Source organism: Callospermophilus lateralis, chromosome 19 (genome assembly GCF_048772815.1).
Source record: "Callospermophilus lateralis isolate mCalLat2 chromosome 19, mCalLat2.hap1, whole genome shotgun sequence".
In the NCBI taxonomy this organism is placed as follows: Eukaryota; Metazoa; Chordata; class Mammalia; order Rodentia; family Sciuridae; genus Callospermophilus; species Callospermophilus lateralis.
The window spans coordinates 9,369,166-9,393,404 of record NC_135323.1 but is presented as its reverse complement, the minus strand read 5'-3'; the positions used below and the strand labels follow the sequence as shown (position 1 = coordinate 9,393,404).

The window sequence follows — 24,239 nt, the reverse complement described above, 5'->3', positions numbered from 1 at the left end:
GATCATCTCAGGTGCTCTATTCCAGCGCCAAAAAACTGACTACTACAGTGCCCTGCGTGCCCAGAAGCCCTCCCCATTCGACATGGTTTCTGTCATGAGAGCCACCTCCACCCACACCCTCCCACCATAAGAAGGCCTAGATCTGGCCAGTCACTGTCCCACGGGGCCAAGTCCAGGTGAAGGGAGTCCATCACAGCCTTCCCTAAGGTCAGCACATAGCGAGTCCTCTGCTGGCTGGCCCAGCTCAGCAGGAAAGTGGAGATGACACAGCGAGTTGCCGTGGCAGTTCTGCTTCCTGGGCCCCGCCACTGCTGTCCTGAGTGCCTCCAGGCTGTTCTTCCAGCCACACAAGCTCACGGTCCCTCTCCACCTACCCTCCATTTAAGCTGGACATGTTTCTGGCATAGCACATGAAGGGCTGGACTAAGATGTCCCTGGGCTTAGACTGGACAGTCAGGGGTGAACTACAGCCGTGAGAACCGCCCGGCTGCTGCCTGTGCTCGCTGCCATTCCCTCTCAAGGGATACTCTGCTCCCCCTCTTTCCTGATCACCCTTCCACCTGCCCAGGCACCCTCTGAAGGAGGCATGTCTTGGCTCAACGCCCCCCAGGCCCACCCCAGCCTGAGCTAGGGCCTCAACCCCGGCCTGCTCCTGGCTGGAGCTGCTCTTCAACCCACCACCGAGTACAGTGCAGCAGTCACACAAAGAATGTGTCCGTTTCCCTCCAACCTCTACGTTTCCCCAAGGACAACAGACAAGTCTTAGACCAGAAAGATGCTGTAGTCCCTGCTGAACCTGGGAATGAGGAAAACTGAGACACACAGTCAGCTGCCAATAAACCCAAGTTCATAATCCTGTCCCAAACAACAGAGAGGGGCCTTCCCTGAGGACCCACCCCAGGCAGCCTCTATCCAGTCATCAGGACCCTCCCTCTAAAACAGCGCTGCTCCGTCTCCTTCCCAGCGCTAGGTGCAGAACAGAACCACAGTGCTCCCTGCCCCGTGTGCACCCAGCCTCCACACTGGAGAGCACGCTTCTCGGAAGCAGGCATTTTCTCTGCCAGGTGCATCTGTTGTCCCCAGGGCACAGAAGGTGCTAGATACACTCTGCTGGTGGCCCAATGGAACATAGAATTGAGTGGTTGAAGGAATAGACAGACTTGCAGAAAGTCTGGAACATAGAATTGAGTGGTTGAAGGAACAGACAGACTTGTAGAAAGAAGCTGGACAGCTGTCCCTCCCGAGTACCGCCTGACCTCCCGGTGCCAGCAAAGTGTGTGGGAGCAGCTCAGGGGACAGAGGCCACAAGAGTAGTATCCTTGAGTTCTTAACACCCCCAAGAGGAAAAGGGGTTTTACTTAACTGTTTCAATTCAGGGAGAAGACCTACACTTAACAAAACAAAGATGGAACCCTTTTCTGGAACATTTTTGCAAAATATCAACTTTTAAAAAAAAAATCTATATTTTTCAGTTGGACAAAATACCTTTATTTATTTTATGTGATGCTGGGGATTGAACCCAGCACCTGGATGTGCTAGGTGAGTATGCTACCACTGAGCCACAACCCCAGCCCCAAAAGGTCAACTTTTTTTTTTTCTTTTTAAAAAAAGGGGGCAATGAGTCCATTCACCTCTTCGTGTGCTCCATCAGAGTTCAGTTTTTCCATGATGCCACAGAGCCAAGGGCATCAGTCATACACTGTGGATCAATAATTTCAACTTGAAAAAATGTTCCAGCCTCAAAGGAAATAGCACAAAGAAATCACAGTCTAATAAACCTGCCACTCTCCTCCTCACCAGCCCCATGGCTCAGCTGACCGGGCGGTGTGCTCAGGTCTGCACTGACTCCACTTGAATCAGGGGTGCTGGTCACTCCTCCCACCATCCCCCTGGGCCTGGCTTCTCTCCTCTCTGGGCCCAGCAGCACACCTGGCCCACTGCCTTACCTCCTTGCCCATCTCACTGACATTCAGGACTGGTTCACCTCTTCCTCTAGGAAGCAACTTTATCCCGCCACCACCACTCGCAAATGGAGTCTCTCCTCCTCCCCCAATGGCTCCAGCACAGAGCTCAGATACAAATAATGAGGATGATGAAACTCTTAACAATGGCCATCGACACTGAGCATGAGCTGTCCTGCAGGCACTGTGTACTACGTGCTCCAAGTGTGAAATGATTTTGATAATTTAAGTCTCATAACCACTTTACGGGCTTTGTACCACAATCTGCATTTTACAAATGAACAAAGGGAGGACAGAAAAGTTAACTTCTCCAAGGCTGCAGATCTCTCGGGGAAGAGCTGAGATGTTAACTCAGGAAGGACAGATTCCACAGTAAGTGTGTCTGGTCCCACAGTCAAGGCTCTTGCATCTTCTGCTTGGGGCAGCACAGGGTATACCAGCTGACAAAGCATCCCCTAGAGGTTGGGGACTCCACAGCCATTGTTTGAAACTTCATAATGATCCTACAAGATGGGCGACACTGCCCTCGTGGTGTGCATGAAGAAAGTATAGACCAAGCAGTTTAACACGGCGGCGGGGGTGGGGGGGGTGGTCAGCACTGGAATCTGTTTCTCCCCAAAGGCTAGGCTGTTTCCATGACATCACACGGCCACCCTCTCCTCACACCTATGCAGAAAAAGGATCAAAAATAGAGAACAGACCTGAAGGACAACACGGCTCCCGAAACTGTTTACGACAATGAGACTAAGAAAAATCCTAAATGTTGAACCAAAGGAACCATCAAAGAAACCATACCATTATCATATCACTATGTCACCCATACCCCGCAGAGGGCAATTTTGACATATGGGTGGAGCAACACGAGAAAAGATTCATGTCAAATTAAATAGGGCACAAAAGCTTGTAGATGAAACTATCTAAAGAGAACATGCACAGAGGAAAACCAGGCAGATGTTAATTCCAATTGTATCTCTGCAGGTCACTTGTTTTTTCCTTCTAACTTTCCTTTATTTTCCAAATCTTCTAAAATGAGCATGACTATTTTAGCATGTATAAAAGTTTTCTTTTCACTTTTCTTCCTTAAGAAATTGGCTGTTATCAGCCAGGGCCAAGCCCTCACTTATTTCTATCCTGGAAATGGACGCCACTGAGCTCTGATTAAGGTAATTCAAGCCTTTCAAAAGTCCAAATTGTCTCTGTTGATTTTTTTGAGGCGAATAATTACGTTTTATACTAAACTTATTTGCAGCTCAAACACAGCTCAAAACCTTGTTTTGATTACTTGTTTAGGGAAAGAGTAACGTTAGAAAATGCCTAAGAATCACATTTGCATGATGGGTGATGAGGCAGGAAATTAAAGTTGGGGGAAAGAATTTAAAAAACCCTGAATATTCATCAGCATGAAATCTAAGGCCTCCCCTGCAGTCACGCTCAGACCCAGCGAAGCCTCCTCCTGCTGCAGTGGCCTCCAGGTCTCCAGAGGCAGGAGGCACTGCAGCCAGGGACAGGCTCTGGCTGGCCGCAGCTGGGCGTTCCCTCTGCTAGAAGGAGCCTGCCCTCAGGAGGGTTCTCTTTCCTCCTGCAGAGTTAGCTGGCGTTTTTCAGGGTCTCTCAGGTACGGGTCAGTTTGGGGGAGGCACACTGGTGCTCTGCGTCAACAGAGGCCAGCACAGAGAAGCCAGCTGAAAGTCATAAGGACAATCGCCACCTCCCCTTGCTGTGGCTTCCTCCTAGCTGGGCCCTGACTGACCGCAGGCACTGATGGTCCTGGCAGAGCCAGCCTGGTCCAGGTCACTCTTTCTTAATTAACCACTAATGATCAACTGGATACACAACGACAAAGGAGCAATTCCCAGAGCTGAGGATCCTGTCCTCCTGTGAACTATGTTCTTGTTTGTTTCCCTGTTATTTGTCAAAAAGAAATGTCTGATTTTAGGATGAAGTGAGAAAATACAGAGGGGTCGGGGGAGAGAGAACACTATCTCACCATCCAGAGAAAGTCTTCCAGTTTTACTAGAGGTTGCATACTGGCATTCCACACAGGTTAAAAAGTCTAATTAGCTGTCAACATTTAAAAATAGGAGGTTTGAACATTCAAATCCAGGTTTCCATCAAAACAAGAAACAAAGCTGCAAGAGTGGGCAGAGTCTGAAATTCTGCCAAGAGGGCCCAAGGCCTGGGAGGCAGCTGGCCTGGTTCCCTTCCCATTAGGGCCCTACAGACCTGAGGACTCACTACATTTGGTCTAGATCTTTCCATTTATTTTCCTATACTAACATACACATTGAAAGGGTTTTTGTTTTATTTTGTAAGTATAAATTCTCATTAGTTTGCTTTTCTCCCACTTTGGTTCATTTAGTAAATAACTGATCTGACATTTAAGATCCAATCATCCTTTTTAATGGCTGAATAACACACATCTTCCTGGATTTTTCTACGATGAGTAAGCACTGCTTCTTGAGATACACTATTTCATATTCCACTAGACTATCTACATTCCCTCCTTTGGGAGGACTGCACCTCTTGGCTCATCATTAAGCTCAATGTGTATCTTGTGAAAGTGACATGCATCGCTTCCAAGCAGAGGTTTTTTGGAGCCACAGCATGGCTGCCATCTTCTCTTCTACCTCTTCCACAAGAGTGACATGCTCCAGCTGGGGCTGGCTCTTCACTTTGGAACCTGGTCATGGCTGACCCATGATAAATCTGTAGCATGAGCAGAAAGTAAATCCATTGTAAGCTACAGAGACTTGAGGATTATTTATCATAGCAGCATAACCTGGCCTATGCTAATATACTAAAGTATTAAGATAGCAAATAACTAAAGACATTAAATAAAATAATTTTAAAAGGTCTGGCCAATGGAATGCCTGCTGGTCCATTATAGGAGGGTCCAGGTTGGCACTATAGAAAACATACCATGCTTCATGGCTAAGACAGAGATGGTTATTTGCATCAGGGGGGCCCAAGAGAGGAAGAAAGCTATACAAAAAGTCATAGCATAATAGTTTTCTAAGCACAACTGGCCCAGCTTTCCCAGGACTGAAATGGGACTGGCTGTCTCTGCCTCTTTCTCCATCCTCATACCCTTCCATTTTTCCATCTTTTTTTTAATTGTCCGGTCAGTCACACCAGAATCAGTGTGCAGCAGGCTACGGTGCAACCAGGGTTCTTATCTTTCTTATTTCTGGGTGTCAAGACCAAAAAGATCACTGTCCTTTTGACTAAATCATCAACGTATGGTGATGATCCAGAGACCGAGATCCTTGGGGCACCCTTATCCTGACATCTGTTGAGCTGATGAATATCAACAGCTTCTGTCCGCTATTGCTCTGTGGACCTGCCATACCTGGTTTCCACGTGCCTGGTGACCCATCCTCCTGCTCTCCCTAGCTCCGCATTTCCACCCCGAGCCCTGGTAGCCAAACAGCCACACGCCAAGCCGCACCATGCCCCACGAGATGACCCCAGAGCACCTCCCACAGCGTGGATCAGTTGCACCTGCTTTTATGTTTGGATAAATGCAACCATCTGGCTGTGTTTTCTTTCTATCCATTGGCTTCTCAGGAGATTCATCCACATTGGCTGCATGTAGGTATAGATTTCCATTCTCCTTGCTGTCTGGGGTTCCACTGTGTGAAGGTACCCCAGTTTATTTATCAATTCTTCTATGGATAAGCATGCCACAGTTGTTACTGTGTGCTTATTTATGTGGTTTGTAAATATTGGTTTTCAAGTTTGTAACTTGATGGTGACAAGAACCTAGGCTACTCGCTCCTGTCATCCAATCCTCAATACATGTTTGATCCACACAAGGGAGAGGAGAAGGTCTTGCTATCAGCATGCTTCACGATGGGAACCCCACAATTACAAGATCTATTTCAAAAATCAGGTGAATATAACTGATGTATTATTCCCTCTCACTGATGTATTATTCTCCTCTCGCCTGCTGCAGGACTCAGGCCCCCTGGTGGTGAGGGCGGTCAGGGTATTTATTTGGATCCTCAAGGTGGTGAGCAGCTGCAGATACCCCCACCCCCAACACACACACACCTGAGGCCGGGCCTGCTGCAGGACTCAGGCCCCCTGGTGGTGAGGGCGGTCAGGGTATTTATTTGGATCCTCACATCTTGTGAAGTAAAACATAATATAGAACACACTAGCAAATACCCTTCAGGATTCATCAAGCCCCTGTGCTCTTAGTGATCACCGTCTTTTAATGCCAAAAATGATATTGAGATGTTATTAATATCAGTTTGCAGGGACCAGAAGTCTCTGGCTCCCTTATAGCAAGTCCCTTACCAAGAGTAGCTGCCCAGGGAAGGAACTAAGACAGGACAGTATCATCTTCAGGTTACCAGCATATTTAAGAGAAACTTGCCTGGTAAAATATGCACTGAAAGAAAAAAATAAAACAGTCCTTTGTGCAAAATGAACCACAAGCTAATCAGGGGGCCTCCCAGCCACAGAATCAGCCTTGGGCAGCCCGTGCTCCACTCTGAGGGCTCACATGACCTCTGATGGAGACAAGCAAGAGAAAGTCACTGCACTGCCCGGTGGAGACAGACTGGCTTCTGGAGGCTGAACAGGACAACATCCTCTTTTTCAAAGAATCATTCCAGTCACACCTCTGAGACGAACTTGGACAGTCTCCCCTAGGTGGAGCTGTGCATTGACCTGCTCGTTCATGTACTAAGTGTTACTGGCAGGTGGTGGTCCAGGCCCTGAGGGAGAGCAGACAGTGCTCCTGGAAGCCAGAGCGCCCACAACACGTGAGTAAGCCCAGCATCACCTCACAGTGCCTCAGAATGTGACAACGGCTATCAAGACCGCTTTAGGGGTGTTGGGGACAACCTGGAGCCTGGAAGTCAGGGAGGAGTCAGTCCTACAGATACTGGGAAAGACACATTGCGAGACGTGGGGCCAGAGGGCTGCGAGGCCACAGACAGCAGACCTGGACAACAGACACCATGTCTCTGCGCCTTCCTGACCAATGCGGCTGTGCCCTCCTCTCCCAAGACTGGGCTAGTTCTGCCCACCAATGCCCTCCTGAGGCTCCAGCCCTATGTGCAGGTCCATCTCTGCACTCCACAGGGTCTCCTGCCTAGTGCTTCCCCTGCTGTCCTGCAGTTACCGATTTCAGCGCTTTCTCCCATCCAAGTCAGAATCTTAGGGAGGAAAGTAATCACACCTTTCATACTATCCCCAGTGTTAAATCAAAGCCTGACACCACTGTCTAATCTCAATTTCATAGTTATTAATTAAGTTCTCTTATGCAAGATTCTAGCATTGGGGGAAACCGGGTGAAGGACACATGGGGTTTTTTTGTTTGTTTGTTTTTGATACCAGGGATTGAACCCATGGGTGCTTAACCACTGAGCAACATCCCCAGTCCTTTTTGTGTATTTTATTTAAAGACAGGGTCTTGCTGAGTTGCTTAGGACCTCAATCAATTGTGAGGATTGAATTCACAATCCTCCTGTCTCAGCCTCCCAAGCTGCTGGAATTACAGGCATGTGCCACTGTGGCCAGCTCAGTACTGTTTTCAAAACATCTTGTGAAGTAAAACATAATATAGAACACACTAGCAAATACAATAAATAAGGAAATGAATGAGCTGATACATAAATAATACAATATTTCACAGGATCTAAGACACCATCACCTATAAGACTCGAGCAGATTTCAAAGACGTTAAGATTTGAAAATGATGCACATCTCCCAGTCAAAAACAGCTGGGTGTTGTCACTTCTCCAGTGGTCTGGGGTGCCAGGGTGGTGAGCAGCTGCAGATACCCCCACCCCCAACACACACACACCTGAGGCCGGGCCTGCTGCAGGACTCAGGCCCCCTGGTGGTGAGGGAGGTCAGGGTATTTATTTGGATCCTCAAGGTAGAGCATGGTGTTGAGTAGAGAGACGGGTTCACATCAACTGCCACCTTCACTCACCATCACTGTTATCCCTGTTGTCATTGTCTTCACACATGGTTGCCACCATTAGTTCCTACTGTCTCGCCCTTCTTAAGGCAGCTCAGTTAAGAAAGAGGCGACATTTCCCTCCTGAAAACATAAAACTGGAAGGCTGCCAGACCTAGGGCTATAGCTCAGCTCTGCTGCTTATCAGCTGTGTTACCTTGGCAGGTTACTGCACCCCTCTGATCTCAGCTTACCCGTCTGTAAACAGAGATGAAAATACTTCTCATGAGGTGGTGGCAAGAAATCAGAGCTACCTGTATGAAGAGCTCAGCATGCTTCCTACTACCAGGCCATGCACCTGTTTCCCTGTCCTTTCCTTATAAATAGATGAATGCAAAAGTGGGCGAGGAAAGGCAGACTAGTAATGTGACAGTCACTATGCAGCTAAGCCAGCTACCAAGAGCAGCCTGTTTGCCTTCAACTTCCTCTGGTAACTGAGGCATTCAGAGCTGTTGCCCTCTGCACCTGCCTCCCATCCTCCGGCCACAGTGGACCAGCAGCATCCTCCCCAGAGTGGAGGCCCCTCAGCCCCATCCCTACAGCTGTGCTCTAGAGCCAGAACCATCCCTCAAGACAGCAAATGACACATTTCTACCCTCCTCTCTCAGCCACCACATGGCTGCCAACTCAGCTGCCCTTCCAGCTCCAGACAGCTGGAGCAGTCTCTCGGGTCTCTCTGCCCAGAAGCCCGGTGAGAAGTGGGGTTCACAGTCTCCCTGGACCAGGCTGCAGCGGCCCAAGGAGATGATCCCTTGAGGTTGGACCGGGAGGCCGCTCTGTACCGGGAAGAGGGCAGAGAAGCGCTGCGCCCAGCACAGCCCACCTGTGCACAGCAGGACCAGACCCTGCTTCCCAGCGCCCCACACCTGGGCTTATCCCGGATTCCTTCCCCCAGAACAGAGAGTCGGGGGGAGGCCCACAGGGACGGGGACGCAGAGCCTCCAACACCACATACTCAGAAAGTTCCCCCAAGCTGGGGAGGCACCACTCCCCACCACACAGGATCTCTTCTCTAAACCCAGAAACACAACAGTTGCCATTCCCGTGGTGCAGCCTGGGGAAGGTGGTCACCGCATGTGCCTGAGCCGCAGGAGCTGATGTCTTTCTCTTGCTGCATCCCTGGACCCCAGGACCAGCATCGGTTGAGCGGCAGCAGCCCTGCAGTGGGGCCCCAGCCCAGAGCTGCGGCCTCCAGCTCAGGCTTTCCAGCTTCAGTGAGCTCCAAGAGCAAGGGACAGGCGGGTGCTGGCGTTCAAGGATACATCAACCGTCCCCAGGGCTGCCAGGCCACCATGTTTCTGAGCACTTAATGACCACACCCCTCCTACACCTGTAACTTCTTGGGCACACGTGGGTGCCTGAGGGGGCACACGCTATGGCAGCTCCACTTACGGGGTTCTTCTCACTCAACGAGCAGCCTAGTGCTGTGCTAGGTGCTCCAGAGGCACCTCCAATGGAACCCTCATGCAACCCATGGGAAGTAGCATCCCCATTGTAGAGATGACAACATTGTGTCTTTAGCACAATGACAGAAACTGTCACTGAAGGACATCTAGCCACCAAGTAAACTAAGTGGCAGATCCATGATTTAAATTCAGGCTGCTCACGTGCATATCTGAATCACAATCTCACGCGCCCAGAAACCCTGGCACACATTCCCGTTCTGGCACATCACCTGCTCCCCTCCCGGGGCAGCTCTGCATGTGTAAACCATCCCGAGGCCTTCATCATGACAAGCTAGGTGAGTGGGTGACTGGACCCACGGAGAGAGGAACAGGTGGACACCCAGACTCCTCTGCAAGGCCTTCAACGTCCTAGCGCCTGGAGCCCCGGGCCTCACCTCCCCTCACTCCGCTCTCGTTGCAGTGGCCACCCGCTCCTCTAGAACACCATCTACCACAAGGCTGTGTTTTGTGTCCCCTCTGCCTGCAAATTCCTCTTCTATTCAGTTAACTCTAAATCATTTGGGAGGGAGCAGATGTCCTCAGAGCATCCCATCCTTACCCCTAGTCTAACTGGGCCCAGGCTGACAGAGATCTGGGATCCTGTCTGTATTCCTTCCAGAGCAGTCTGTGAAGATGTGCTTGTTTGTATACCATTTCTACCTCAGTGTGTGGAATCTTTCTTCTCTGATAAGATACGGGCTTCAATGGGAAGGGAGAAAGATGCTGCTGCTCATTGCTGTGCTCCTGGGATCCCCCCCTTCAGTGGCTCACCCACTGGAGAAGTTCAGTTCAATCTACTACCTGATGCCCCAAACCCTCTCGCTGATCCTGAGCTCACTCCCAGATATCCCAGTTGTTGCAGCAGGTGCGGACTCCAGGGTCTTGAGAAGGTAAGGACATTATGGGAATGTCTGGGGATCACAGCTGGATGCAAGGCCCCCTAACCATGAAGCTCTAGAGAAACCAGTCACCCTAGGACCACAAGACAGCAAGATGCCTGAAGCAGGTGAGCCTTTCAATCAGGACTGGGCCAATTACAAACAAAGAAGAAAGCTGGAAGAACCAGTGAGGAGACTGAGGCAGGACCGAAGTTGAACCTCAAGGAGGAGGGTTTGGCAGGGGCTGGGAGAAAAGTTGAAAATCAATCCAAAGACAGAACTGTAATGAGATGGGTGCACTGGGCTACATGAGGGTGGGAGAATTGGAGTTCAGAAGATAAAGTCAAGACAGCCAACCTGGGTCCCTGCACTAGAACATCCACCCACTCACCTGGCCAGCCAGCTTACCTGCTCTGGGTCCTAGGGTGGCAGTGTTCACAGTGGTGAGCAAAACTGACACACAGCTGTGCCTTGGTGGAGCTGGCCTTTTACTAGGTGAACAGAGGGTCGGAGTAAATGGCACCTCCTAAGTTTGCCAGTCACAGCCTCCATGAGGTGCACACTAAAGGTCCCCAGGCTGAGGACGTAAACATGGGAGTCATGAGATGACAACTCATGAAAACCCAGGTCCCCTGGTTTTGAGCCACCTTGGCAGGGAGTGTGAGTTCTGCTGTGTGCCCACTTTCTGGGATGCCCGAGCATGGGGGCAAGTTTTTGTCTCTAGGCCAAGTCTGCTGGTCACTAAGAGCCCAGACAGAGCTCCTCCAAGGTATGCAAGGAAGCAGGGGGTGGTCAGCATCTCTGCTTCCTGTACTGCGAGGCCTTAAGATGGACTCCTGTGTCCCCACTTTTAGTGCTGTGAAGACAGAGAGGGGCCGAGGTTCATTTTCAAGATCTGAGAGTCAACACATTTTTCATGAACTTATACACTTGGAAAGGGACCTCAGAGGTTGGTTAGTCCCTCCTGCAAGGAACAAAGGTCACGTGTGGCTGAAAGAGAACATCTAACATCCACAAAGAGATTTACCTGCTTCCAGATCTTGGAATAGCGGATGCCCAGGTCAATATTTGATGAGACCATCCTGCCTCTGAACAGCTCTCCTATATCAAGCAGCCAGTGACCAAGATTAGTCTCTACCATTTACAATTATATTCCCAGGACCTAGCCCACGACAGGATGATGAGGTGACCAGATGGAAAGATAGGCAGACAGATGAAAAGACAGAGGGACAGGCTGGTAGACACATGAGCCAAACTTGTTTGTGCCCACTTTCCATCCACTGGCCTTTGTTCTGTCCTCTAGAGACTGTTGGACTTTGGGTAGGAAGACAAGTGGTGGCACTTTTGAGCTATGCTTGTGACCTTAGGTGAGTTATTTACTACACATTCTGAACACCTCTTTTTCCACCTCTAAGATGGAAAGATGCCCACAAAATGCCAGGTTCTTGAGATAATGAAACCTGCTTAGCACAGCAGCAGCTCAGCCAAGCAATCCCTTTCTCCCAAAGATTGTGGAGCCCAGGAAACAAGAGAACAAAGAATAAATCTCACAAAGTTCAAAGACTTGAGCAAGAGTTGAAACACTCAACAGGATTCCTGTTCAAAGAACTCCTACAAATCAGCACGAAAGCACTGAACCATACAATAGAACAGGGAAAGGACATTAATGGTCAATCACAAATAAAAATAAAAATGGTGAATGAAAACAGACATGTGCCCAACCTCCATAAGTAACGACGAAAACATAAATTCACGAGTCAATGAAATGTGATTTTTCTCTCTATTGGATGATGAAGATGTAGAAGATGGATAATATCCAATGTCAGCAGGACACGAGGACAGACCACTGTGCTGCCTTGCTGATGTGATTGAAAACTGGTTCAGTCTTTTGGGAGAGCAAATTGGCTGGGCCCATGAAAATATGAAATGCACACTCTACCTGAACACGTCCACCCCGAGCATTTCCCCTGGAGCCCTGCCTACAGTGTATACAAAGAGGTCTGCACAAGGACAAGATTGGCAGTTTTGTTTGTAGGGGACAAGAAATGAAAACCATCAACCATCCCTCATGCTGAATGTTCACATAAACCATGGGTCCTTCTCACCAGGAAGCACTCAGCAGGTGGTAAGAGCAAGGAAGAGGGAGGTGTACCTAACAAGGAGGAAAGCATGTGCCATATGGTCTAACTTGTGCCCCAACATTCAGAGGTCCAGGCAGAGAAAGGGTTTCCATGCAGAGAAGTTATTGCCCCCTGGAGACCTTTGGCAACGTGTGGAGATGCCCTGGATTCCCACTAGCAAGGAGAGTGTGGTGGAGAGATGCATAAATGTCACCACTTTGGGCTGGGGAGCTGCCAGCAGCCCATAGGCATTAGGGGATGAGTGCTTTGGTAGCCTATCCAAGGACGGCTCTTTTGCTGGTAAAAGCATCCTCAGTGCCCACTGAGCTGCAGCTCTAGGAGGGGGGTGCCTTCAAGGCCTCACACCACCCACACACAAGGTCACCCGCATGGCCCAGACTGTCCAAGCCAGTCAGACTCAATTCCAGGACCATCTCAGTTGTAGGCGAGAAAGAGGCCTTTTCCACTGGAGATAGCTGAGGCCAGGAGACGTCTGGAGTTTCCCACCAACATCTACCACTACAGCCTGGCTGTGAACACAGCCAACTTTAAAGACACAGGAGACAGAGTCCTGAATTTGTGCTCCTCCAAATCATGCTACCCCTCTGGTCTTTTCCATTAGGTCAGTGAATGTCAGCGTGAGGAGGGTTTCCTTCTGCCACACGAGGCACACCTCAGGAGTCTTGGTTAGAACACCAGGGTGTCAGCCAGCTTCCAACACTTCTGACGTAAGGTGCCCTGAATGTGAACGGGGTGAGACGCAGGCACATCCTGCTTGAAAGGATGTGGGACTGCTCAGAGTCCAACCCTACAACCAGCCCTGAGCCAAACTGCAGCTCCAGGCAAACCTGCCCACGAGGGAACCGCACGGGCCAGCACTACTTGCTACAGCCCAGGGGCTCTCGGCTGTGGGTATTCTGGATCAGGCCATTACTTGCTGTGGGGCTGCCTTGAGCACTGCCCATGCTCTAGACGCCAGTGGCACCTCATCCCCTAATCACCCCCAGTCTAGTGGGGTGACATCAGACAGGCTTAGGCAGGTTGGTAATTACCACTCCTGGGGAAGCAGACATCTAACGTGACTCTGCACAGGTGGTCCCAACTTACTCCTCAGCATAGAACTGACACCAAGCACGTGGAGAACCTCAAACGGGACAGAAACAGATGTAGATGACCATGCCCAGAAACGCCAAGACACAACCTGGAAAACTGTTCCCTTTCTCACTGGCATATGGATTTATAGCAATTGATTTTTTAAAAAGATATTTAAAGTTATTATTGTATCAAGAATAAAAATATTGCTAACCAATTAACAGTGATTTTAGATCTGTATCAGAACAATAACTGTCATTAAAAAGTCCCAGGTAAGGGCTGGGGATGTGGCTCAAGAGGTAGCGCGCTTGCCTGGCATGTGTGCGGCCTGGGTTCGATCCTCAGCACCACATACAGATGTGTCTGCCGAAAACTAAAAAGTAAATATTAAAATTCTCTCTCTCTTTAAAAAAGAAAAAAAAAGTCCCAGGTAAGGGGCTGGGCTTGTAGCTTGGTGGTAGAGTACTTGCCTTGCCTGTGGAAGGTACTAGGTTTGATCCTCAGCACCACATAAAAATAAAAGCATTGTATCCATCTACAACTAAAAAAAAAAAAAAAAAAGTCACAGGTGAATATTAACAGGAGTGAGTGGGCAATCATGCCAGGGAATGTTTGCCCACCATGCAGGGATCTGCCAGTTTCAACCAACTCCCATAGGCAGACAGGCTCGGGCTGTCACATCTGCACGTGGCTCAGGCTTCCAGGAGAAAAAAAAAGTGCCCCTCATGCTTCAGGTAGTCCTTTCTCTTACCAGAAGCTAAGAGAAGAAAGTCTGCAGCCAAATAGGAAGAGCTAGCCATGCGAGGAAGGCATCCCACTAGCCAGGGAAAAAAGACTCAGCCCCTTGCAGCCTGCTCCCGAAAAACAGGCACATGGGGAGTCAGGAGTTTGTTGAATGAGTAAGTGACGGGCAATGACCCCATGCTCCTGGGCTGTAATTGTCCTGTGCCCTGGGCACTTGAAGGGATGTCTGAGAAAAGCCAGGACGACTAAGCTCTTTAAGGAGGGACTACGGCAGGCTTTCTGGGGAAGAATGAGGGGGCACACCCTCTCCATCCTGGGCTTCTCATCTCCCCACAGGCTGCTGCAAAGGGACAGCTTCAGTCTTACAAAACGGAGGACAGGAGAACCAGAGCTGTCCCCATACTCTCTCTGGCAGCTGTCCTGAGCCTGGCTGCCTGGCAGGTGACAGTTGTGAGAAGAAGGGAACATCTGGCTTCACTCGTACAGGAAGCCTAGCTCCTCAGAGAAGCCACACAGGGAAGGTGGCCTGTCACATCCTCTGCCCCAGATCTCCCTCCTGGCAGGAGAAGCCATCTGCCTGGGTCCTAACCAAGCCTCCTTACCCAGCCTTATCTCCCTCCCTGGACAAGTGAGACCCTGTCCTGGGAGGTCAGACATCTCATTCTTCTGCCCAGTCACCAGGCCAGACAGAAGGGCTGATGGGCTGGGCTGGAGCGTACCAAACACAAATACCAGACTTCCCGCCCGGAGCCCTTGGGGCCAAATTAGCTCCACTTTGAAATTTAAAAAACCGTCTATTCGTCTTGGACAGAGGGTCAAAGAAAATAGAAGCCTGTCCTTCCCGTGTAATTACTGCCTGATGCAACGTATTGTAAGATGCTGTGTATGGGTACAAAACTCCAGAGAGTGGCAGGGACCCCATGATTGCGACTCTGGGACAGGCCTGCTGAGCTAACAGGGAAGACCACTGCGGGGGTCCTGCTTGCTCCCCGCCTTCAGGAAGCTGTGGTGCCTCTGGCCTGCAGAAGGGCCAGCTCGTGCACACTGGCACAGCTGCTGCCAGCCTGGGGCTCCCCGACATCGTCCCCACAGCACAGAGGCAGGCGAGAACCCTGGCTGCCCCCACCCCATGTTCAACAAGACCGAACAACCTCAAGCCACCGAAAACCAACGAGCCAGGCAGGGACTTCAGGTGGCGGGGCAGCAAGGACCAGCAAATAAGAGAAAGATGAGAGGAGACCAGAGCCCGCTGGCTGCGACGGGGACCCGGAGAGAAGCTGCTGGAGGGAGGCAGATTAATTAACAAGTCACTCTGGGCTTTTCCTCTCCAGTGGTGGAGGGGTGATAGGACACAGTCACCCTTGGGGAGGCCCCACTCCAGCCATGATGAACGAAATGTGGTGAAAACAAGACGCCTCTGATGCCGTCTCATGTTTCGCCCGTATTTAGAACAGTGGCCACCGCCACGTAAGAGCAGGACACACACAAGTGTCCCCGGGGCCCTTGAAGCCGCAGGATGAAGGAAGAGGCCCCGGGCAGTGGTGCCAGCACCTAGCTTCCCGGCACCTGTGCCAGTGCAGGTGCTGCCCACATCTGCACTTATGGCACAGGGCTGCCTCTGCAGCACGGAGAGCGACCCTAACCCACTGCACTGCCTCAGAGGAGCTCCTGCCTCCCTTCCTCTTGTTCCTCAGCCTCCTCGATGGAGGGATGGGAAGAGTTGGGCAGGGGACTGCCCATTGGGGGTCACTAGGCTGGAGCTGTGGTGGGAAGCAATGGTGCTGGAGCTCAGGGGCCCCCAAGCCCACCCCACTGCACTGGTGGAGACTGAGGCTGGAGGGAGCACAGTCTGGACAAGACACGGGGGGAGGTATAGAGTCCCCGTGCAAGGCTCGTTCCTGGGCCACGTGGTTGGACACCTGGAGACAGAGTCTTCGCCTGTCGGCTGCTTACAAAGTCCACATCCACATTTCTCAAATTTCTAATCACTGAGCAAGCTTTCAAAACACGCACACACAAAGCATGCCCACACACGCAGAGGTGAGCACCACACTTTCTTCAAACTCCTCTGCTCTGTGACTTCAAATCTTTAAGCCTGAAAGAGTCTCCACTCCATCAATTTCTCACATTCCCAGGGACCCATCAATTCCACACTCTGGTCTTTGCAGCTTTCTCTGCTGTGAGAATATTAGCTTGTCACCAGGATCAGCTGCCCATGATAGCTGTGACAATGAGCGATGGATCAATAACAAGGTGGGCAGAGGCCCTGGTTGGATAATGGGAACAGCCCGGTCCCGGGGAAAGGCACTCTCCCGGCGGATGGCTCTGTGGTGGGTGGCAAGCTTCCTAGAGGCGGCAAAGACAGCTACAAGGCAGGAACCTGGGCTTGACCCAGAGGAAGTCATGCACCCACAGAGTTACCCAGCTTCACCTGCCACACGGGGATGGCAACAACAGTGCCCGGCTCACAAGTAGTGGGAAGGGTGAAATGGCAAGGGAAGTCAAGGTGCCATGGAGAGATGCTGGCTGCCCAGGGCCAGCTCCCCCTGCGCAGCCTCCTCGGAACCCCTTGCAGCCTCTGCCCTGGTCTGCTGCTGTCTGCTGCTGGAGCTCCCGTCTCCTCGCCAGCCCCCAGGTCTCCTGAGGGCCCACAACTGTGGAGCCAATGTGGAGCTTGGATAAAGCAGAGGCTAACTCAAGGTTCTGGACACAGGAGCATGCCCAGAGACATTCAATAAACGGGGAAACTTCTCATGCCACCTCTAGGTTTTCCCGAATCAGAAGTCAAGTGGTTACTAGATCTGAGGCAATGCTCACGTAGAAGCCACGTGCCACACACTGCTCAGCACCTCAAAGGCTGTCACATGTTGTTACATCCACAATGCAAGGTGGGCATGCTCTGTTCTTTGCACTGTCTCCTTCTGCAGAGAGATGTCACTTTACTCAGTAGCATCTGCCAGGAGAGGTCCCAGTCTTCCTCCAGACTGAGGTCTGCAAGGGCAAGGTCAAAGGCAGGTCTGGGTCGACACTGGCTCTACAGACTTTAAGCACATGCCTGACATACAGCAGGCCCTCAGATCAGCTTGCTCACATGAACAAAGGCATTAGACTGTGAAATAAAATATGACATTTTTTCTGTTGGGAAAGGCAAAAGCAGCACAGAGAATAATGGCAGCACCTATGTTCAGGGGAGGGAGAGACTTTGATGTCTTCTCCTTTTTGTTTTGACCCGTGTTGGGCTCTCCCAGGAGCCCTGAGCACTACAAGAACAGTGGGGGCTAAGGTGCTACAATCCTGAGAGGCTGTGATGCTTGGCTGTGTGGGACACAAAGTCTTGAAGATGACAGTAAGAACCAAGGCAGACGCTCCTGTGGCTACACAGGCATGCAGCACAGGCGCCAAGCTGGCCGGAAAGAAACTCAGACCCAGACAGCCCATGTCTGCCTCAGTACATAGCCGGCTCTCTACCTTGCACACAACAGACACAACAGGGAGGCCCAGGCGTGAAGAGGCAGCTGCCGCAGCCTTAGAACTGGTCCTTCCCCCCAGATCTCGGCTGGTACCTGCCAGGCCAGAGGCTTCTCACAGCCCACATCAGTGCAGCTGAGGCTGCAGTTTCTACATGTGACCCAACTGTTTCATCTTTCTGTGAGCGAGGAATCCCATCTCTCTGTGGAGCTCCACACCAGACACACAGAGACTTGGGTGAAAGAGGAGGAGGATGGAAAGAGGACTGGAGAAACCCAAAGCCTGAAGTCCAAGGACACGACCATCCTCTGAACCATGGGCACCCCGCACAGCCCACCAAGGCTGTGGTCCATTATTAATAGGAAAGGTAACAGATCTTTCTGCACCACACTGACCAAGGCCAGTGTTTCTGGCAGCTAAATGCAAAGGCTGAAATTAATTCCACACAGAAGACGAACTCCAGCTGCACTGATGCTAACCATACTTTTCAGAGGGAGAGACCCGAGGGCCCAGGGAATGAGTGTACTGAGGTATTACTCCACACCAATTCAGCGGCTGTAATATTTGCTGAAGAAATAAATAGGGGGACTGTTGGAAAGTCCAAGATGCCTTTACAAACACTTCAGTTGGATATTAACCCAAACCTCAAACTTGCTTGGAAGTCAGGGTATTTGGAAAATAAGAGCAAATATTTGTAAAGTTATAAGGTAGAAATTTATTAATTGCAAATTTAACTGTCATGTAGAAGTGACAGAAAAGCAAGCCATCTCTGTGTATTCAGAGAGAGAGGAGGAGCAAGCCTGAGCAAGACGAGCTGGTAGGCTGCATTTTGCTTTCTTTTCCATTTCACTGGTTGCTGCCCCCCCTTCTAACTCGGGCTCTGGCCTGCTAGCAGCCAAACACTAGCCATCCCAGCGCAGAAGAAATGGGCGAGAACTCAGAACTGGCAACGCCCACTATCAATGCTACTTTTGTTCTGAAATTTGGTCAAGTGCTGCCACTGCTCACTTCTAGCAGGGACTGGCACACACATTGTCCCTGAGGACACAGAGCAGAAGCTTTCTTACTGAGTCACGCTTGCCCCAGGCAGTGCACTATGCTCCTTGCCAGGACCCTTCCAACTGAAGGAATCTCCAAGACTCTTCCACAACACGGGCTGGGAGAGCTCAGCAACCCCAGGCTGAGGGTGAGCACCGCGTTTCCTCCGTGTTTAGGAGTACAGTTTCTAAGCCATCCCTCCAGGCGGGCTTCCAGGACCCAACATGGCTCAAGCAAGATCCTGAGGGAGCATCCCTGAGAACATCTATGGCCAAAGTCTTCATGGAGGACCAACTCTGCTTCGATACCTTTCTAGAGAAAACTGCCTCGGCCTGGCCCTGGGACTCAGAGGGTTGGATGGATGTGTCTGTGCACCGCAGACACAGTGGTCCCATAGGAAGGTCCAGGTGTGGCTGCAGGTGTGCCCTCCACCTTCTGTTTAGAATGAGGGCCACTGTCCCAGCTGTTTCTAGAATTTTTTTTTTTTTTTTTTTTTTTTTGTACTGGGGATTGAACTCAGGGGTGCTTTACAACTGAGCCACATCCCAGCCAGTTTTATTATTTTAGGTTGATAAAGGGTCTCAACTAAGTTGCTCAAGGCCTCTCAATTAAGTTACTGAGACTGGCTTTGAACTCGTGATCCTCCTGCCTCTGCCTCCCAAGCTGCTAGGATTACAGCCATGTGCTGCTGTGCCCGGCTGTTTCTAGGATTTTTAAAAAGCTTGATCTATCCCTCAGACGGTAACTCACAAGCACTGCTGACCAGTCAGAAATTGCTATTTGGACTAAAAATCAAAAAGATCACTGGACAAGACACTTCTCTGTGCCTTTGTTTCCTCATCCGTGAGATGGGATAACGAGAGCTTCTCACCTTGCAGGGTTGCTGTGGACTGAATGAGCGCTATTTTACAACACATACATGAAGCAGCAGAGGTGGCTACGACTTGCAGCTATTATTTTTATTATTAGTCTTTAATCACATTCTAGTTATTCTTTCCTGTCTCGATTTTTTGCTGTTTTCACTGTTGCTTATTTAGTATTTTTCTTTAAGCTGACTCATTTCCTTTCTACCTAAAATTTATTTTAAAAAGAACATCACCATGGCAAATGAGAAAACAGACTTGTGTCATAACCAGAAGGCAAATATAAAAATAAATACAACAAAAGCAAAGCAACGTAAACTCAAGCCTACTGTGGCCACAAGCTCTGATCCCCAGCCTGCCTGGGGATCCTAAGATGAAAGAGTCAGGGCGCAAAGCAGAGTCCGTTTCCTCCAGGCACATGGATGCTGCAGTGCTGCTGCGGGGGGAAGGGCCTCTCTCTGCAGGTCTGAGGGCCCCCAGAACCCTCTGTGCAGGCGCCATGTTCTAGGTCTCACTGTCCAGCACACACATGTATTAAATGTCTGAAACATGGTTTGTGTGACCAAGGAACCGAATGCCTCAATTCAGTCTGCTTTAGTTAATTTAGACCTCAACACTCACACATGGCCAGTGACTGTCCCCTGAGGAAGCTGCACAGCCAGGTTCTCCACACCATCCACGTTCAGTTGGGGGCTAAGCCCTTAGTCTCCTTCCAGGGAGGTCTTGTGAAATTAGGCAGTGATTTGTCATGGAAATGTAACAGGTTTATTTACCAAATTTTTTATTATTGCTTAATCAAAAGTCCTAGGTAGACATTACTTTTAGCGCTCTTTCTGAGGAACTAACATAACTAACAGCCATGTTTCCATTTTTCACACTGGCTGCCAGGAAGCTCTCAGGAAATTTAAAATTCCATAAGAACCACTATGTTGGATCCCATGATAAATAGACTTTCCACTTGCCTTCTAAGCTCTCTTAGATATTTGTTCCTTTTTTTCATCCTTTTATGTATGTTTTTTTTGTAGAAATTATCTCAAATCTTTTGAAAAGAAATGGCATGCATTTTTTTTTAATCCTAAAACAAATAATTTCCAATGGTGCCAGGATTTAAAGGAGTCCTCTGCTAGCTAGTATCAGTTATATAAAAAACGCTGTGCAAAATCATCTGAAATGCTTCCAAACATGCTCCGATTTTGCTCCTGGCCTCAGGAGCCAAGCAGACATCGTTAGCTAAAAAGAGAACAATGTGTGCAAGAGGTGCTGTTGGGCCTGCTCCAGCCTCAGGACAGGCTCCCTGAGTCCGGGGCGTGGGCTTAAGCTGCTCTGGGTGATGAGGGAGCTGCCGAAATCTGGGCCGCAGCCTGGTGTGCCGGCTGAGCCATGCCCTGGAGAGCTCTGGAAACAGTGAACGGGGGAGAGAGTGGCTTTAAGGCCACTGTGGCCACTGTGGGAACAGTCTCCCAGGCAACAGCAGATTTGCTGTGCCCATCTCACTTCCTAGCTGACTTTCAGAAGCTAAAATCTCTAGATCACTTCATGGGATGGGGACAGGGGACGGGGGGGGGGGGGTATAAAAGGTCAAGGAAACCTCTCAAGTGATAGCACATTTTAATTTTGCTCTAAGATAAAACTGCCTCCTTCACCAGGCAACACCTCCCAGCATTCCAATGACTGCAAAGCAGAACTTGAAGGTCACTCAAATGACCCACTTTGGGTGGGTTTTTTATTTTGTTTTTGTTTCTTTTGCTTTGGGGTAAGAAGAGGATATTTGCAAGTCTGTCATATCTGGTTCTCTTTTTAAACCAGAGCTGAGAGCATGTCATCAACACTCAGACTCTCCCAGTACATATGAAAAGTGCACTGTCGCCCAGATGAATGTGTAAACTAAAATGACTTTCTTGTGCCAGACTCCAGCTCATTGTCTCTGAGATTCTAATATGCACAAGTTATGCTTATATCTGAGACCAAACAGGGTCTGAGAAGGCAGGAAATGAAGCACCTCTTCCTAATCTCACAGCAGTTTCACAAGATAAGTGCTGCCACTTCCACTTAGAGACAAACAAGATTTACCTAAGGTCACAGGACTTAAGCCAGGGCTCCTAATTGCAACTTCAGGGTCCCTTTTCACCGTCCTGCTTCCCTGGAGAGAGGTCAATCCCTGCTAAGAAAAATGGCAACCCCGCCCAGGTTTCCACAGAGCTCAGGGGAGTCAGAACTTCACTTCATGAAATCACTGATTCAAGAGGGGAGCGGAAGCAGGAAGCGGCTCAAGAGCAGCACTGAAACAAGCAGTTCCAGAATCAGCAGACACGAGAAGCTATTGTCAGGGTTCAGGGTAAGAAAAAAGTCTGGAAGTAGACAGGGCTCAGAGGGGCATCGGGAAATCAGAGCAAGGAGGAAAACGGGGTTCTCCTGACTGCAAAGTCACCGCCAAAGCAGACAAGGGTCTGCAGACCTAGAAACCCAAACATCTCCTAGAGAGGCCACCTGTACTGCAGGGAAGCAGAGATGTCCACAGTCTGAGCTTGTCAAGTCCCCCTTGCCCCTTCTGTTGAAGACAGTGGCCTGGTTTTCCTCTGGGCCACCACCTCTCCCCTTTCTCAGACATGAGGTCAAGGTCCGTCCCAGCATCAGCCACAGTACACGAGCGAAACTGGGCCAGCCAAGAAAGTCTACCACCCAACCCCAAGGTTCAGGAATGGACCCGAGATCCCAGACAGACCAGCGAGCTGAGGCCCAGGATCCCGCCAAAGCCTGGGGCTGCTGGGAACTCCCATCAGCTGCAGAGACCCAGCCATGCTGGCTGCGCAGCAGGAAGAGGAGGCAGCAGCAGGCTCCTGACCCTAGGCCAAGCATGCCTGAGGCCCGACCTAGCACAGGACTTGTCACCACCACACCAGCCAACAGATCCCCACGTCTGCTCAAGCAGCCTGAGCTCAGTTCAGCAGCTGTCACCCTGGGAGACTCAACTGGCACTAGGCTCTCCCCCACTCCTCCTCACGGACAAAGGGCCACACACACCTCCTCAGGGCGGCTGGAGGGCTGTGGCCTCCTTCCTACTACAGCACCCCAGCCCCAAGGGGGCTCAGCACCTGGTTAACAAACAGGGCTGGCGTTAGAACCCCGAGCTCACCTGATACACGTGGAATGCATTCGCTGCCTTGCCGCGGAGGAACACCGATGGGATCCAGACGTTGATCAGCGCCCGGTTAGATCTGACCAAGAGAAATCACACTGTCACTTACAGAAACCAACAACTATACAGAAACCAGCACAGGAAACAATTTTCTCCTCTAAAATTCTGCACAAAAAATTCATACAACATGTATTGCTTGATAGTGAACCTAGGGACCAGTTCAAGTCCCACCCCTCATCTCCCAGGACTGTTTTCAATATATACAACCATATAAATTTATATAACATGTTATATGTTGTAAGTTTACACATGCAGTTTATTTTTTGAAATGAGAAAGAGCTGCCCTATCATTCCTGCCTGCTGAGGGACCTTGGCCTTCAGAAGATGCCTTGGGCCTAGGATGTGTCTGATGCTCAGGCTCCACCTCTCCTTGGGGACAGCAATAGGGATGTACAGGAAGCCATGCAGAAGGACACCAACAGCTTTAGAGCACCCTGTGCAGCCACACTGTCTCTTCACTGCACTGACTTCAAACTCTCACCCCCATTTCATGTGAGACTCCACAAAAGTGCTCAGGAGACCAACACCATGGCTCTGAGTGACAGCTGTTTGGGGCAGGAGGTGGGAAGGACACCAGAAAGTAACAAGTGGGAAAACCAGGATGCCAGGCACAAGTACTCTTTCGACTTTTCCAAAAACACTGTCTGTGGGTCTAATGAAGTTTTAAGATTGATATTCAAATACATGGCCGTGGCCACGGCTGTAGCTCACCACAGTGTTGTTCAAGTGTTCTGTTTCCTCACTGACCTCCTGTCTGGTTGTCTTATCTATCAGTAAAAGTGGGGTCCTGAAGTCTCCAACTCTTATAATAGAAGTGCCCGTTTCTGCCTTCATTTCTATTTTTACATCAAATGTTTTGGGGCTCTGATGTTAGGTGCATATGTGCTTAATGTTGTTACACAGAAATTATTTAATTAGCATTGGTGTGTCACCAAGTGCTACCAGATCTAAGGAGAGTGAATGCCAGGGGGTGTGCTGCCGTCTGGGCCAGGCTATGGGGACAGAGTCTGGCAAGCTGAGGAGAGGTTGCAGCTAGAAGGCTGCTTCTGGCAGGGGAGTTAACATCTGCAAAGACCAGATCAGGAGAGTTTGAACCCCAGCTCAAGCCTGTCATCTGTGAGACGACACCCCTCTGAGAGGCGTGGCGGGACAGTTAGAGCAGCGCCTGGACAGAGGAAACGCTGGCATGCGTGGGCTAAGTGAAGAAGACAGCAGTCCTGGTGCGGGGGAGACCGGTGGCTACAGGAGAGGAACCGGGCAGCACCTGGTGTGCAGGGAGGAGAGAGGGCAGGGCTGGAGATGGAGTCAGAGGTCCGAGAGGGCTTTCTTTATGGGACACATGAAGGACTTTTGCCCACAGCAAGTGTTCGGTAGACGTAGTTCCCCAGGCCCTCCCCATCACCAATGACTGGTCTCTGGGAACGCCCTCCCACCTTCCACTCCTCCCAGTTTCTCCC

The 24,239-nt window shown here is 50.2% G+C and overlaps 1 protein-coding gene across 3 annotated transcripts in view; it reads right to left on the bottom strand.

Annotated features, from left to right (window-relative positions):
- The window catches only part of Snx29 (sorting nexin 29), a 389,526-nt gene that overhangs the window by 74,314 nt on the left and 290,973 nt on the right, over window positions 1-24,239 (bottom strand). For all 3 annotated transcript variants that reach the window (XM_076839902.2, XM_076839903.2, XM_076839904.2), the window contains one exon: window positions 22,720-22,801. In XM_076839902.2, the coding sequence (XP_076696017.1) occupies window positions 22,720-22,801 (82 nt within the window). The remainder of the gene's footprint in view (window positions 1-22,719; window positions 22,802-24,239) is intronic.